Source organism: Myotis daubentonii, chromosome 18, assembly GCF_963259705.1.
Source record: "Myotis daubentonii chromosome 18, mMyoDau2.1, whole genome shotgun sequence".
Classification (NCBI taxonomy): domain Eukaryota; kingdom Metazoa; phylum Chordata; class Mammalia; order Chiroptera; family Vespertilionidae; genus Myotis; species Myotis daubentonii.
Genome location: NC_081857.1, coordinates 43,562,463 through 43,579,163, shown reverse-complemented (window position 1 = coordinate 43,579,163; position 16,701 = coordinate 43,562,463). Strand labels below are relative to the sequence as shown.

Here is a 16,701-nt window from a genome sequence, read left to right as displayed (position 1 = left end):
CACTGGCTGGGATGAATGGTTAGTGTTTAGGCTCCTTCAGGACTCACTTTTGGGAGGGATCCCCAAGACCACCCGCACCCAGGTCCCCCTTCCCACTCCCCAGGCCATGGAGGCTGGGCAGTCCCTCTGCTGGTGCGTCTTCCCTACTGGACGGCAGGCTGCCCACGAGGTGGCATCCTGGTCCCTGTGCTTTCACTCCCCCACACGCCCCTGCACATGGTGCTGTCTCCTTACATTGACCCGAGAGGCGATAAAACCTGCAGGTGCGGCCTGGCTGGTCTTGCTCAGCGGCTAGAACCTCAGCATGTGGACTGAAGGGTCCCGGGTTCGATTCCAGTCAAAAGGCATGAACCTCAGCTGCCATTTCCTGGCCCTGGTCACAGGCCTGCAGGAGGCAACTAATCCATGTCTCTCTCAGATCAATGTTTCTCTCTCTCTCTCTCCCCCTCCCGTCCACTCTCTCTAAAAATGAATGGAAAATATCCTCAGGTGAGGATTATCAAACAAAACAAAAAATCACCCATGTGTGGGTTGCACTGCATGGCGCACTGGAGCTGGGACCAGTTCATCCTGCAGCGGGGACCTGGGTGAGTCTGTCTGTTCGTGGCAGGTGAGGCTGGACAGCCAGGACTTCATTCAGGGAGGATCCACCCTAAAGCTTCCCGCCCCTCCAGGCCTTCACCCCTACCTCCCGCTAGAAGAAAGAACCACAGGAGGAAAGCTAGCATTCAGGGTCCCAACCTTGGGCTCCCTCCTGGATGAGGGGGTTCTTGGGGCGCAGGAGGGGGCACTGGGCTGGATGATGGGAGTATTGGCACCCGAGGGGCCACTGGGCTGGATGAGGGGGTCTCGGACGCATGAGGGGGCACTCACCCTGTAGCCGGGGCTCGCGTCCTCCACGAGCGCCGTGTTGTGGCCCTTGTGCTGCCCATGGCGCTCGCAGCGCCAGCAGATGAGCTGGCCGTCATCCTCGCAGAAGAGGTGCAGCCGCTCCCCGTGCTCCTCACAGGGCAGCTCCTGCTCCTGCTGCTGCTCCTGCTGCTGCTCCCGCTCCTGCTGCTGCTCCTGCTCCTGGAGGGCGGCGATGAGGCTGCCCAGCTGCTTGTTGGGCCGCAGGCTGCCTCTCTGGAAGGGAGCCCGGCACTGGGGGCAGGAGAAGGTCTCCCTGTGTTGCGGTCTCCGTGTTGAGGAGGGCGGGCCCATGAAGCGCAGGAGGCAGGCCTGGCAGTAGCTGTGGCCACAGCTGATGCTCACGGGCTCGGCCATCAGGTGCAGGCAGATGGAGCAGGTGGCCTCCTCCTGCATCTTCTTGCTGGCGGCGGCCGATGCCATGTCTCTGCGGGAAGCTGCAATGCCAGACCCAGAGGCTCCTACAGCGCAGGCGGCACACCCACCCCGGCTTCCAGGCCTGGAGGTCTTATCTGGAGGAAAGAAACGGTCTGAAAAGTAGACGCTGCAGAGAGTGCAGCTGTGCTGTGGACTAGGGTAGGGACCCCAATTCCATTCACTAAAATGAAACAGAATTTAACATGCAGATGTAGCCTCACTGAGGATGTTTTTCCATTGATTTTTAGAGAGAGCGGTAGGGAGGGGGGAGACAGAGAGACACACACCCATGGGCTGCCTCCCACATGCACTCTGACCAGGGCCAGAGATGGAACCTGCAAACCAGGTACGTGCCCTTGAGCGCAATCTAACCCAGGACCCTTCAGTCCCCAGGCCAATTCTCTCTCCACTGAGCCACACTGGGTAGGACTGGTCACATTTCCATTGATTCATGGCCACCGGGGGGGCAGGAAGCCCCAATAGAGACCATCCATCAGGGGGAAGCTGGTGTTGGAGCCCAGACACAGGGAGGGCGAGGGCGAGGCAGGATGCCCCAGGGTCCCAGTGCGGGCCTGGGGGACTCTCCCACCTGAGGAACATGAGGAATAATTGGGAATAACTGGTTCCAAGACCATTTCTTTGCAACTTAAGGAACTGGTGGTTCAGGAAGTTTCCATTGAAACAGTGACTGTGGACCTGCTGAGCCTCTACACCCCCAGCCTTTCCCCCGACTCCCCCCCACAGGGAACAAAGGCTGGGCAGTGGCTTAGTAGTTAGAGCGTCCACTACACACTGACGTGTCCCGGGTTCCATTCCCAAGGTCTCTCTCTCTCTCCCCCGCTCTCTGTCCGCCCTCCCTTCCTTTTTCTGTAAGAAACAATAGAAAAAATCTCCTCCACGGAAACCCACCCAGGATGAACCCGAGGTCAACAGGGCACCTGAGACCCAGTGAGTCCCTCCAGGCTCTCCCTCACCTGAGAGGCGCCCGGCCGGCTGGCTCAGTGGTTTAGCGTCCACCTTTGGACCAGGAGGTCAGGGTTCTGAGAAGGCTAAAAAGGGCTAATTCCAATGTAACCCTGATATTAGGGGTGGTGGTGGGGAGCTAGCAATCTGAATCTATGCCAGCAAGCCCAGTGTACATTCCTGATAACCTATAATCAAGTCACTATCTCTTTCCTAGAAACTGGTGTTGCAGAACCGGTTATCTAAATACAGAGGCCATAAAACTGTGAACAGCACCTTCCCCAGAGCGGGGGAGGGAGGGGTTATTAATGCTGGTGCCAGGCCAGACCATCAGACATGGCCCGGAGAGTCCAAACACCTGGGGGCCTTCTTGGAAAGCCTGTGGAAAAGGACCAGAAGCATAATCCATATTTGGGGGACAAAGACCCCAGAGAGATATAAAAGAGAAGCCCACTACATGTTACTGTACTCAGATTGGGAAAGTTATTCCCTGAGTCCTCCGGCATAAATAAACAGTGCCACTCCTTTTCTCTAAAAGCGTTGCTTGGTTTTTCTCTGGTCTTCTGCAACAGTTCCATTCCTGGTCAGGACACATACCTGGCTTGGGGGCTCGAACCCCAGTGGGGGGCGTGCAGGAGAAACATCATCAATCTTCCTCTCTCTCCCTCTCCCTTCCTCTCTGAAGTCAATACAAATATTTTTTTTAAAAAAGGAAAGGCCTGGGCTGGAGGTGCAGTCAGGTGACCTCTCTCCTCCAGCCAGGACTGTCTCCCAGGAGAAGTTCCAGGCACCTGGAACCCTGGGGGACGAGGGGAAGGCGAGCAAATGGGGAGACAAGACCCCAAGATCCTCCAGGGAGGACCCAGGAACCAGAGAGCCAAGGAGGGACCCTGGGACCTGGCCTGGGGCTGCAGCTCCTGGGGAGCCAGGCCTGCCCTCCTGGGAGCGGAGGGAGGCGGGCAGGTGGCAGATCGACCTTCCTGGGACCTGACAATGGAGGGAGCACAACCAGGAATCCCTGAGACCACTGGACCCCTCTTCCTCTAGAGCCAGGGCAGCCTCCGGAGCCACAGAGAGTTTCTGCTCAGAGTCCCTTCCTGGGCGGGTGATTTCCCGGGACACACTGGGGTCCTCTGTGGCTGGGCTGTGTCCCCAGGACAGGACCTGCCCTCCAGGGGCCCTGAGGGCCTGTCCCGGCCTCCACTCCCCCCGCCTCGCACCCAGATCTCCTGAGGTTGGATCAGCTTGGAGTTTGGTGGAAGCGAAAGCGGCCTCGGAGAAGGGCTGGGGGGCAGGATCCTGGAGGGACAGAGTCCAGAGGCCCTGATGTCTGACACACGCCCCTCCCTGCCACCCGGGCCCTCCACCGCACCCCCTCCCGTCCTCACACTGAGTGTCATCTCCCTCCCTGGGAGACCCGCCCGGACCCTCCCCAGTACCTGGGCCACTACCAATGCCACACACTCGCTGGAGGGAGTCGCCTGGAGCAGCCACTTTCCAAGTCCTGAGCGGGACTCAAGCAGAAATGAAACTGCCTGTCGTGGGGGGCGGGGCGCTGTTGGATTTGGGGAGTAAACCAGGAAATGGCCCTAAGTGTTTGACATGGCTGGGCTGGGCCTGGCAGGGCGGGGAGTGGTGGGTCAAAGTCCTTCTTCTACAGCCATGAGAAAAGGGGAGAAGTCCTCACTTGGCTCTGGGCCAGCAGGAGCGTCTGAGGTCGGGGAGGGGCACAGCCCACAGGCCCGACTGCAGCTCTTCCTGCCGTGGCCACCGACCAACCCCCTCGGGGGCCCTCATCTTCTGGGCGGATGTTATTTTATTTTTTGCTATTTTTTAGGTCCCTATGCTCTCATCACTGCTCTGAAGGGGGCGGTGGAAAGGGCTGGTGACCTCCGCCCTCATTCTCCTCCTCAGCGTCGCTCTGCAGGGTCAGACACTGTCAGCACCACCACCAGTCAGCACCCAGCTGGGAGCCGGGAGCCACCATGGGGGCGGCACTTAGAGCAAAAGGACTGCAGGGCCCAGCCCGTGTGTCAGGGGCTGAGTGTGAACCCACCTACAAGCCAAGAGCTCACAGTTCCATTCCCGATCACAGGCCCGGGTTGGGGGCTTGATCCCCAGTAGGGGCCGTGCAGGGTCAGCCAATGGATGATTCTCTCTCATCATTGATGTTTCTCTCTCTCCCTTCCTCTCTGAAATCAATAAAACACATATTTTTTTAAAAAGGACTGTCCGCCCCACCTAGACTTACTCTTTTTTCTCCAATCCTCACCCAAAGATGTTTTTTTCCATCGATTTTTTAGAGAGAGTGAAGGGAAGGAGGGAGACCAAGGGGGGGAGGGAGAAAGGTCCATGTGAGAGAGACATTGACCGAGGTTCGTGCCCTTGACCGGGAATCACACCCGAGGCCCTGAGGTCCACAGGCCGGGCTCTGTCCCTGAGCGACCCCCCCCCCCCCCCAGGCTGTGACCCCTTCAGCTCCCTGTGGGGCAGCTCCTCCCCAGGCTTCTCCTCTCTGCCTCGCGGGTGCCCCCTGGTGGTCGGGCAGGCTCACTGCTCAGCCCTGTGACCTGCTGGGAAGGTCAGGCCACAGGGAGGTGCCAGGGCTGAGCCCAGCAGTGAATCCACAGCCTCCTGGCTGCTCCCCGGCTCCTCCCCCGACAGGGCCCCCCCCCCCGCCCCTCGCCCCACAGGGCCCCCCGACCCCTCCCGCCACAGGGCTCCCCGGCCCCTCCCCCCACAGGGCTCCCCGGCCCCTCCCCCCACAGGGCCCCCGGCCCCTCCCCCCACAGGGCTCCCCGGCCCCTCCCCCCACAGGGCTCCCCGGCCCCTTCCAGGCCTTGGGCTCCCTTGTGAGGACCCCTGAGAGGAGGAGGGAAGCTGGGGCTCCACTGACTCTGCTGCCTTCTTGCCAGGACTGCAGGGCAGAGGGCCTGGACCTCACCATGAGGCCACAGTCCCCGCCATGAGGTGAAGGTTCGCCCCTGAGAGCTCTGGGTGCGGGTCCCTGGCAGACGGGGCAGGAGAGAAGGCAGACGGGGACGATGACATGGGTTCACCCAGCCCCGCTCACCCGAGGGTGAGACGTCCCCTTTCCCGCCCTGGAGCCAGGGCCCGAGGCCGCCTGGTGACCCCGTGCCCATGGGGGTGGCAGCTGCCGGGGGTCCAGGTGATAGCCCCCTCCGAGGCCCGGGAACAGCGGGCGACCTGGGTGCGGGGTCAGCAGGGCCAGGTCACCCGGCTGCTTATGTGACAGCCCCGAGCGTGACCGTTATTGGCGGTGCCCGCGCTGACTCAGCACACGGATGTGGACGCACAGACAGGGTGCCGTGTGCCGAGGCCACAGCTACATACAGCACTTTCTTCTGGCAATTTGATGCAACAAATTGTTCTTATTCGTCCTAAGCAAGCTCAGTCAGAGGCACAAATTGCATGAATTTTTAAAGGGAAAAAACAGACTATGGACATGCCGGCTGGCACACCCAGAATAGGCAGTGAGGAGGCAGACAGAGATGTGAGCTGGGAGCCAGCTGGTGTGGCTCAGTGGTTGAGCACTGACCTATGAATCAGGAGGTCAGGGTTCCATTCCCCGTCAGGGCACCGGCCCAGGTTGTGGGTGGATCCCCAGGGTGGGGCCTGCAGGAGGCAGCTGGTCCGTGATTCTCTCTCACAATTTTCTTCCACTTCCCTGAAGGCGCTTCTTAAATGAATCCGCGTATGAAACTGACCCCAGTGCTGAGTGTGCCCGCGGGTGAGGGTGCGCCTGGGCTCTCACATTTCTATGTGTGTGTGTTTGTATATATACACACATATATGTACATGTCTACACATGCACCATAGACTGTACATAGAATGTACAACATAGTATGTACATATGTATATTCAGACATACATAATTCTACATGTATAGGCTATGTGTTCGCTTTTTTATATTTATGTTTTTATTTAGTTTTATAATTTTTTTAAATTTCTTTATATTTTTTAAAATATATTTTTTATTGACTTCAGAGAGGAAGGGAGAGAGAAGAGAGATAGAAACATTAATGACGAGAGAGAATCATGGATCCGCTGCCTCCTGCACGCCCCGCACTGGGGATGGAGCCCGCAATCCGGGCCTGTGCCCTGACCTGGAATCAAACCCCGACCTCCTGGTTCATAGGTCGATGCTCAACCACTGAGTCACACAAGCCAGGCTTCCAGTGACCTTTAGAGAGAGGAAGGGAGGGGGAGAGACAGAGAGACACACACACCGATTGGTAGAGGGACCTGCCCTTGGAATGGAACCTGGGACCTTCCGTCCACAGGCCGTCCCTCTGTCCACCGAGCCAAACCGGCCGTGCAACACAGTTTATTTTAGTTCATTTTACTGTATTTTTTAAATTCCAGGGAATAGAGTTTATTGTGCCAGAGAGTGTCACACACGACTGAAGGTGCGGACATTGGTAACATCACTCTGCGTCCTCTATCGGGTACAAGTGTGACAGGTTTCCTGCGTTCCGGTTCCCACCATCACCTGCACGGCTTCCTCACTCTGACCCGTGGACGTTTAACCCGACGGCTTCTGCTGACGCTCTGGTTCCAAACAAAACTGTGCATAAGCTTCTGGGTCCACCTCATCGTCAATATCATCCAAGTACGGTCACCACCCCGGACACACCTGCTCCATTTTCTTCACAATCTGGAAAAAGAGCCTTTTCTTTCAAGTCACTCTTTTTTGTTTTTAATAAATCTTGATTGTTGAAAGTATCACATGTGTCCTCCCCCCTCCCCCATCCCCTCCCGCCCTCAGGTCACTCCTGATTGAATCCTGGTCGTCGGGATCAGCTGCAGGGAGAGGAGCACCATCCGCTGGACCCAATGGCGGTTCCGTCACAAACAGTCGGGATCATTCTCAGGTGCTGCTTCTCTCGGTGCTGAGGTGACAGGGCCTCTCCCCCAGTCACTTGACCGGAGCTCTACAAGCTTCAAGAGCATGTGCCTCACGTCTACACTGCAGGGCGCGTCCAGGGCGACGTTTCCAATCCTCTGGATAAGGTCGTCCATGTCCGTCTTTCATTGTCCCTTCCAGACATCTTTCAACTCGGGCCATGTCCAACTCATTAATTTGTCTGCACAACTTGCATTATCATCCACAGGGTTAGAAAGGAGGGCATCGCACAGCCCCCGGAGAAAAGACTGAATAGCTCTTTGAAGCTGTCCAGTTTCTTCGATCTTCAGCCAAATATGAAGTTCTGCCATAAAGAGCACGAACCCATGGAATTGTCTCCGAGCTGCTTCATCTCCTTTGGCAGCTTCATCTCTAAGGTCATATTGAGTCTGTAGTCTTTGAAGCAGCACTTGGCGGAATCGGGCCCTCTGTGAACTCATGGTCAGGCGACTGCACAGGTATTTACACAGGCCAGCTCCCATGTTGCTGAATTCTGGCACGGACGTGGCCTGTTGATAGATGAGGTCCACAAGTTCTTGCAAAGCCTCGTCCGTGGTGACCCGGCGACTCAGGGTCTCTGCAAACAGCTCCATGTCAGTGTCAAAACTGCCAGGCTGCTCTGTCAGATGGTCCAAGAAATCCCCAACAAGTACGGAAAGAGGGAGACCATGGAGGACGGATCCTGTGTCATTAGAAGAACACCAAGGGTAGAATTCAGGGCGCTGGCTGTCAGGGTGAGCATTCACAGGGGAGTGATGACCACCTGGGGTTCAGCCATCACAGAATCTTGGACCCCCAGTTCTGCTGGGGAATGTGATGCTGGGGTCTCCTGTGTTCCTAGAATGTCCCTCAGAGGGTCTGGAAGAGGCGGGTGGGCACTTCTTCCTGGGACCCTCCCCCACGGGCCCACAGAGGGACCCCGTGGGCCGTGCCCACCCCACCCATGGGCCCTGGGTGGCTTTCGGAGCTCTGGGCTGGAGGGGGACCTGCCTCCCAAAAAAGTTTATTTGGATAAGAGCAGCCTGTGCTCTGGAGTCTGAGCCTTGTTTCAGACCAGCGAGGGGAGCACAGGGCTGTGACCATAAAGTAGAAACCCTCCCATTTGCCCCTGTGACCCATGGGGTGGAGGCTGCACTGAGCTCGGTCCCCTGGGTGCTTGGCAATGTCCTCACGTACCTTGCATTGTAATCAACTGTTTCCTCTGGGCAAATAAGAGCAAGGGGACCTCGCACTCAGTCTGAATCTCCAAGGAGACGGCCTCTGGCATCTCCAGCCGCACAGCCTGGCTCCTGGGGGAGCAGAGGCCAGAGCTGCTCAGGGGGCACCCCGCGGCTTCGCACCCCACTCCTCTGGCCCTTCCTTCAGCACTCACCTGCTCAGGGCGCCCTCCACGTCCTGCGGGAAACAAAGGCACAGGTGAGTGTGGGAACACCATGCTGATGGGGCTGCTGCTCCCTCCCAGAGGCACAGGGCAGGCCCGGCCTTGGGTTCGGATGGGATGGGGCTTACACCCTGGTCGGGAGAGCACCTGGATGACTCTGAAAAGCAATCCTGTTCTTTTAAATCTTAGGACACACACACTTATGGGAACAGGGGTACGTTTCCTACATGTGAACAGGGGTTACGTTTTTGTTAATTTTCCTTCCCAAGCCCTGTGCGAAGTGACTGGGGAGGTGACTGAGCTGTGAGGCCAGCGAGCAGAGCCCATGAGCAGGGTCAGGCCCACCCACCAGGAGCCAAAACACCATCTGACCAACAGCATCTCATTGCCTGGGGACTGAGGACAAGAGCTGACGGCTGAGGCCCCCAGGGCTGCACACAGCACCCAGCCCCTTCCCCTTTGTAGTCCGGTCCCTGCACCTGCTGTGAGACAGGACTCGATGCGTGTAAGCGCCCTGTCTGCTGGACACCCCGTGCAATGATCCCCACTCCAGCCTCTGGACGGTCAGCACAGCAGACACCTCTCAGCCTCTGACCTGGCGCCCTCCTTGCTGAGGTGCTGGGGACCCTGCGGCTGCTTAGGGGGGTGGGGAGCCCCCACATCCTCCCTCTGGCCTCACCTTCCTCAGAGCACAACTGCCAGAGGCCCCCTGTCACAAAGCCTCTCGGCGGTGGGTGGGTGCCCGGCGCCCAGACTGGGCCCTGAGTTGGCGGCCACAGTGACCCAGGGGGCGGAGCAGCCATGAGACATGGTCACCCTGAGGGGCGCCCTCCAGTTCCACCAGCCACACCTGGGACCAGCAGCTGGGAGGTAGGGGGAGGTTCACCTTCCTGAGGCTGGAAGGAGGGCCCATCAGGCCAGGCTCACCCATCACTCATGGGGCGGCCCCACCTGGTACCCGCCATCACCTGACCTTCAGGATCCTGTGCCCTGGACACAGGCATGTGGGAGCGGCAGCCATCCCCTGAGCCTGTTCGGCCGAGGAACCCACCCCCTCTACCTGCAGGGGATTTCATTTTTCTTGATCCTCATCCGAGGATAATTTCCCATTGATTTTTAGGGAGAGTGGGAGGGAGAGGGAGAGACAGAGAGAAAAATTGATGTGAGAGAAACACATTGATTGCTGCCTCCTGCACAAGCCCTGACCATGGCCTGGACCAGGGAGGAGCCGGCAGTCAAGGTACATGCCCTTGACCAGAATCGAACCCAGGACCCTTTGGTTCTCAGGCTGATGCACTATCCACTGAGCCACACTGGAGTTTTGAACCAAATCACAATTTTCTGATTTATATATAGAGCCCTGTAGACCATGGAGCCACCTTGTAGATTTTATCTGTTCAATATTCTAAAAGGAATAGGCTTAGACCAGATGGTGTGGCTCGGTGCTTGAGCATCAACCTATGAACCAGGAGGTCAGGGTTTATTCCCTGTCAGGGCACATGTCCGGGTTGCAGGGCTGGTCAATGATTCTCTCATCATTGATGTTCTATCTCTCTCTCCCTCTTCCTTCCTCTCTGAAATCAATAAAAAAAATACGTTAAAAAATGATAAATAAAAGAAATATGCCTTTATGCCCTAGCCAGTGTGGTTCAGTGGCTAGAGCGTCGGCCTGTGGACTGAAGGGTCCCAATAGCAATTCCTGACAAGGGCCCACGCCTTGGTTACGGGCTTGATATCCAGCAAAGGGTTGGGGCACCTGTGGAGGCAACAAATCAATGTGTCCCTCTCCCATCGACATTTCTCTCTCTCTCCCTCTCCCTTCCACTCTCTCTAAAACCAAAGGAACAATATCCATAAATGAGGATTAACAAAATAACTAAATAAGAATAAGAGAAATCTGCCTTTAAGTCCCCCACACTGATGGGCCACCACTGAGACAGGCAGGCGGTCCTCTGTTCCCACGCCCCCCACCTCCCCCCAGAGCAGCTCAGAACCCACCCCCTTGGCTCCTCCCAGGCTCAGCCTCACCTGCAGCACCTTCTGGGCGGAGCCCTGGCATCGCTCCTCCAGCTCCCGGATGTGGCTCTCGAGCTGGCGGCTCTGCTGGCCCAGGTCGGCCTCACTGTCCCTCAGTCTCTGCAGAGTGCGCTGTTCCTCACTCTCCAGTCTCCACAGGTACGACCTCTCCTCCTCCCTCAGGAAGCTGCGCAGGTTCTGGAATTCCGCCTGGATTTTCTGTCTCTGAGCCTCTATCTTCTCCTACAGTCAAGAGAGGACGCTCAGCCCGGCCGGCGGGGCTCAGTGGTTGAGCGTCCACCTGTGACCCAGGAGGTCAGGACACAGGCCCGGGTTGCGGGCTCCATCCCCAGTGGGGGGCGTGCAGGAGGCAGCCGACCATGATTCTCTCTCCTCTTGGATGTTTCTATCTCTCCCTTCCTCTCTGACATAAATACAAATATAAAATAAAGTATAAAAAGAAAGAGAGTTGGAAACCCAGTGGGGACGGCTCTGGGTAAACAGGCATGTGATTCTGCGGCTCCGACAGGCACTGGCCTCCTGGCCATTTCCTGCTGGAAGGAGGGAGGGGAGGGGATGAGTTCTCATCGATGTGGACAAGGAGGGCAATGGCTTCTTCTCGGGGCTCCACCTGCTGCTCCGGTTCAGTGGCACCATCACTGTGCTTGGCCCGATCAGACCCTACGCCTAAGCGCCAGGACAGACAGAGCTTGACACCAAGAAATCCCTGTTCATTTTCTGTTGTTGTCCTTAATCCTCAGCCCAGGATATTCTTCCCATTGATTGTTAGAGAGAGGGGAGTGGCAGGGAGGGAGGGTGGGGAGAGAGAGAGGAACGTCAATGTGAGAGAGACATGGGCTGTTTCCTCCTGCACATGCCAGACTGGGTGGGGATTGCACCTGAGCCCAGGGGGGTGCCCTCCAGCGGCCAAGGCGAGAGCCCCCCATTCTCACCTCCCACTGGGCGATCTGCTTCGCCATGAATGCTTTCTGGTTCGTGCATTTTTCTTCCAGTTTCTTCAGTCTCCTCACTGCTTCCTGGAGCTTTTCCTGGAGGAAGAAATGGAGTGACCCTTGCTGACCACATCTCCCTTCTCCCTCTGACGGGAAGAACCTGGATGTCAGGGCCCGGGGCTCTCTCTGTCCCTGTCACCCTGACCCTCCTCTCGGCTAATGGCCAGGACAGCCTGTGGGGGACCTCGACTGAGCTGATGGAAGGCTCGGCGACACCTGCCTTTCCCTACACCCCCCCTGCGCCCTGGCTGTGCGTTTGCTACGGGCCCTCTCACAGGACAGCCCTCTCTTTTCTCAGCACTCCTAAAAACCATTAATTTTTTTTTAAAACGTGTGTATACTAGGAGCCCAGCACATGAAAATTCATGTACTGGAGGGAGGGTCCCTCAGCCCGGCCTGCCCCATCTCACAGTCCAGGCGCCCTCAGGGGCAGAGGTGACCCGGCCATAAGGGGATGGCGACGCCCCATCACACCTCTGCTGCTGCCACTGCCGGCAGCGCAAACCTCGGGTGGCCCTGGGCGGTGGAGGGGTGAAGAAATGAGGCACCGCCATCATTTAGGGCAGGGAGGTCAATTAGCATATTCTCTACTTATTGGCTATGGGCGCTGTCATCTTTGTGATGGTGTGATGGTTAATTAGCATATTCCCTCTTTATTACATAAGCTATATATTGATTTCAGAAAGGAAGAGAGTGACACAAACACCAATGACAAGAGAGAATCATGGATCGGCTGCCTCTGCACGCCCCACACTGGGGATGGAGCCCGAAACCCAGGTATGTGCCCCGACCAGGAATCCAACCGTGACCTCCTGATTCCTAGGTCGATGCTCAACCACTGAGCCCCACTGGCTGGGATGAATGGTTAGTGTTTAGGCTCCTTCAGGACTCACTTTTGGGAGGGATCCCCAAGACCACCCGCACCCAGGTCCCCCTTCCCACTCCCCAGGCCATGGAGGCTGGGCAGTCCCACTGCTGGTGTGTCTTCCCTACTGGACGGCAGGCTGCCCACGAGGTGGCATCCTGGTCCCTGTGCTTTCACTCCCCCACACGCCCCTGCACATGGTGCTGTCTCCTTACATTGACCCGAGAGGCGATAAAACCTGCAGGTGCGGCCTGGCTGGTCTTGCTCAGCGGCTAGAACCTCAGCATGTGGACTGAAGGGTCCCGGGTTCGATTCCAGTCAAAAGGCATGAACCTCAGCTGCCATTTCCTGGCCCTGGTCACAGGCCTGCAGGAGGCAACTAATCCATGTCTCTCTCAGATCAATGTTTCTCTCTCTCTCTCTCCCCCTCCCGTCCACTCTCTCTAAAAATGAATGGAAAATATCCTCAGGTGAGGATTATCAAACAAAACAAAAAACCACCCATGTGTGGGTTGCACTGCATGGCGCACTGGAGCTGGGACCAGTTCATCCTGCAGCGGGGACCTGGGTGAGTCTGTCTGTTCGTGGCAGGTGAGGCTGGACAGCCAGGACTTCATTCAGGGAGGATCCACCCTAAAGCTTCCCGCCCCTCCAGGCCTTCACCCCTACCTCCCGCTAGAAGAAAGAACCACAGGAGGAAAGCTAGCATTCAGGGTCCCAACCTTGGCCTCCAGGCTGGATGATGTGAGTATTGGCACCCGAGGGGCCACTGGGCTGGATGAGGGGGTCTCAGGCGCATGAGGGGGCACTCACCCTGTAGCCGGGGCTCGCGTCCTCCACGAGCGCCGTGTTGTGGCCCTTGTGCTGCCCATGGCGCTCGCAGCGCCAGCAGATGAGCTGGCCGTCGTCCTCGCAGAAGAGGTGCAGCCGCTCCCCGTGCTCCTCACAGGGCAGCTCCTGCTCCTGCTGCTGCTCCTGCTGCTGCTCCCGCTCCTGCTGCTGCTCCTGCTCCTGGAGGGCGGCGATGAGGCTGCCCAGCTGCTTGTTGGGCCGCAGGCTGCCTCTCTGGAAGGGAGCCCGGCACTGGGGGCAGGAGAAGGTCTCCCTGTGTTGCTGTCTCCGTGTTGAGGAGGGCGGGCCCATGAAGCGCAGGAGGCAGGCCTGGCAGTAGCTGTGGCCACAGCTGATGCTCACGGGCTCGGCCATCAGGTGCAGGCAGATGGAGCAGGTGGCCTCCTCCTGCATCTTCTTGCTGGCGGCGGCCGATGCCATGTCTCTGCGGGAAGCTGCAATGCCAGACCCAGAGGCTCCTACAGCGCAGGCGGCACACCCACCCCGGCTTCCAGGCCTGGAGGTCTTATCTGGAGGAAAGAAACGGTCTGAAAAGTAGACGCTGCAGAGAGTGCAGCTGTGCTGTGGACTAGGGTAGGGACCCCAATTCCATTCACTAAAATGAAACAGAATTTAACATGCAGATGTAGCCTCACTGAGGATGTTTTTCCATTGATTTTTAGAGAGAGCGGTAGGGAGGGGGGAGACAGAGAGACACACACCCATGGGCTGCCTCCCACATGCACTCTGACCAGGGAAAGATATGGAACCCGCAAACCAGGTACGTGCCCTTGACCGCAATGTAACCCAGGACCCTACATTCCGCAGGCCAATGCGTTCTCCACTGAGCGGCACCGGGGAGGAGTGGTCACATTTCCACTGATTCATGGCCACGGGGGGCTGCATGAAGCCCCGATAGAGACCATCCATCAGGGGGAAGCTGGTGTTGGAGCCCAGACACAGGCAGGGCGAGAGCGAGGCAGGATGCCCCAGGGACCCAGTGCGGGCCTGGGGGACTCTCCCACCTGAGGAACATGAGGAATAATTGGGAATAACTGGTTCCAAGACCATTTCTTTGCAACTTAAGGAACTGGTGGTTCAGGAAGTTTCCATTGAAACAGTGACTGTGGACCAGCTGAGCCTCTGCACCCCCAGCCTTTCCCCCGACTCCCCCCCACAGGGAACAAAGGCTGGGCAGTGGCTTAGTAGTTAGAGCGTCCACTACACACTGACGTGTCCCGGGTTCCATTCCCAAGGTCTCTCTCTCTCTCCCCCGCTCTCTGTCCGCCCTCCCTTCCTTTTTCTGTAAGAAACAATAGAAAAAATCTCCTCCATGGAAACCCACCCAGGATGAACCCGAGGTCAACAGGGCACCTGAGACCCAGTGAGTCCCTCCAGGCTCTCCCTCACCTGAGAGGCGCCCGGCCGGCTGGCTCAGTGGTTTAGCGTCCACCTTTGGACCAGGAGGTCAGGGTTCTGAGAAGGCTAAAAAGGGCTAATTCCAATGTAACCCTGATATTAGGGGTGGTGGTGGGGAGCTAGCAATCTGAATCTATGCCAGCAAGCCCAGTGTACATTCCTGATAACCTATAATCAAGTCACTATCTCTTTCCTAGAAACTGGTGTTGCAGAACCGGTTATCTAAATACAGAGGCCATAAAACTGTGAACAGCACCTTCCCCAGAGCGGGGGAGGGAGGGGTTATTAATGCTGGTGCCAGGCCAGACCATCAGACATGGCCCGGAGAGTCCAAACACCTGGGGGCCTTCTTGGAAAGCCTGTGGAAAAGGACCAGAAGCATAATCCATATTTGGGGGACAAAGACCCCAGAGAGATATAAAAGAGAAGCCCACTACATGTTACTGTACTCAGATTGGGAAAGTTATTCCCTGAGTCCTCCGGCGTAAATAAACAGTGCCACTCCTTTTCTCTAAAAGCGTTGCTTGGTTTTTCTCTGGTCTTCTGCAACAGTTCCATTCCTGGTCAGGACACATACCTGGCTTGGGGGCTCGAACCCCAGTGGGGGGCGTGCAGGAGAAACATCATCAATCTTCCTCTCTCTCCCTCTCCCTTCCTCTCTGAAGTCAATACAAATATTTTTTTAAAAAAAGGAAAGGCCTGGGCTGGAGGTGCAGTCAGGTGACCTCTCTCCTCCAGCCAGGACTGTCTCCCAGGAGAAGTTCCAGGCACCTGCAACCCTGGGGGACGAGGGGAGGGGGAGCAAATGGGGAGACAAGACCCCAAGATCCTCCAGGGAGGACCCAGGAACCAGAGAGCCAAGGAGGGACCCTGGGACCTGGCCTGGGGCTGCAGCTCCTGGGGAGCCAGGCCTGCCCTCCTGGGAGCGGAGGGAGGCGGGCAGGTGGCAGATCGACCTTCCTGGGACCTGACAATGGAGGGAGCACAACCAGGAATCCCAGAAACCACTGGACCCCTCTTCCTCTAGAACCAGGGCAGCCTCTGGAGCCACAGAGAGTTTCTGCTCAGAGTCCCTTCCTGGGCGGTGATTTCCCGGGGACACACTCAGGTGCCCTGTGGCTGGGCTGTGTCCCCAGGACAGGACCTGCCCTCCAGGGGCCCCGGGGGCCTGTCCCGGCCTCCACTCCCCCCGCCTCGCACCCAGATCTCCTGAGGTTGGAACAGCTTGGAGTTTGATGGAAGCGAAAGCGGCCTCACGGAAGGGCTAGGGGTCAGGGCCTGGAGGGACAGGGACCAGAGGCCCTGATGTCTGAAACACGCCCCTCCCTGCCGCCCAGGCCTCCACCGCACCCCCTCCCGTCCACACACTGGGTGTCGCGACCCTCCCTGGGAGACCCGCCCAGACCCTCCCCAGTACCTGGGACACCACCGATGCCACACACTCGCTGGAGGGAGTCACCTGGAGAGGCCACTTCCCAGGTCCTGGGCAGGACTCAGGTAGAAATGAAACTGCTTGTGGTGGGGGGCAGGGCGCTGCTGGGTTTGGGGAGGAAACCAGGAAATGGCCCTAAGGGTTTGCACGTGGCTGGGCTGGGCCTGGCAGGGCGGGGAGTGGTGGGTCAAAGTCCTTCTTCTACAGCCATGAGAAAAGGGGAGAAGTCCTCACTTGGCTCTGGGCCAGCAGGAGCGTCTGAGGTCGGGGAGGGGCTCCACCCACAGGCCCGACTGCAGCTCTTCCTGCCATGGCGTCTGACCAACCCCCTCGGGGTGCATCAGCTTCTGGTCGGCTGTTATTTTATTTTTTGCTATTTTTTAGGTCCCTATGCTCTCATCACTGCTCTGAAGGGGGCGGTGGAAAGGGCTGGTGACCTCCGCCCTCCTTCTCCCCCTCAGCGTCGCTCTGCAGGGTCAGACACTGTCAGCATCACCACCAGTCAGCACCCAGCTGGGAGCCGGGAGC

The 16,701-nt window shown here is 57.8% G+C and overlaps 2 protein-coding genes and 1 pseudogene across 4 annotated transcripts in view; all 3 read right to left on the bottom strand.

The window, feature by feature from the left end:
• The window catches only part of LOC132220812 (E3 ubiquitin-protein ligase TRIM38-like), a 45,335-nt gene extending 43,930 nt beyond the window's left edge, over positions 1–1,405 (bottom strand). For 2 of the 3 annotated variants that reach the window (XM_059674439.1, XM_059674438.1), the window contains exon 1: positions 874–1,405. In XM_059674439.1, the coding sequence (XP_059530422.1) occupies positions 874–1,332 (459 nt within the window). In that variant the 5' untranslated portion in view covers positions 1,333–1,405. The remainder of the gene's footprint in view (positions 1–873) is intronic. The other variant, XM_059674437.1, reaches the window with a different exon arrangement.
• Positions 1–13,825, bottom strand: part of LOC132220813 (E3 ubiquitin-protein ligase TRIM11-like) — a 32,080-nt gene extending 18,255 nt beyond the window's left edge. The window contains 3 exon segments of the mRNA XM_059674441.1: positions 10,626–10,856; positions 11,567–11,662; positions 13,305–13,825. Coding sequence (XP_059530424.1) covers positions 10,626–10,856; positions 11,567–11,662; positions 13,305–13,763 — 786 coding nt within the window. The 5' untranslated portion in view covers positions 13,764–13,825.
• Positions 6,662–8,009, bottom strand: LOC132220871 (polyadenylate-binding protein-interacting protein 1-like; annotated as a pseudogene).
• Positions 13,826–16,701: the final 2,876 nt, after the last annotated feature.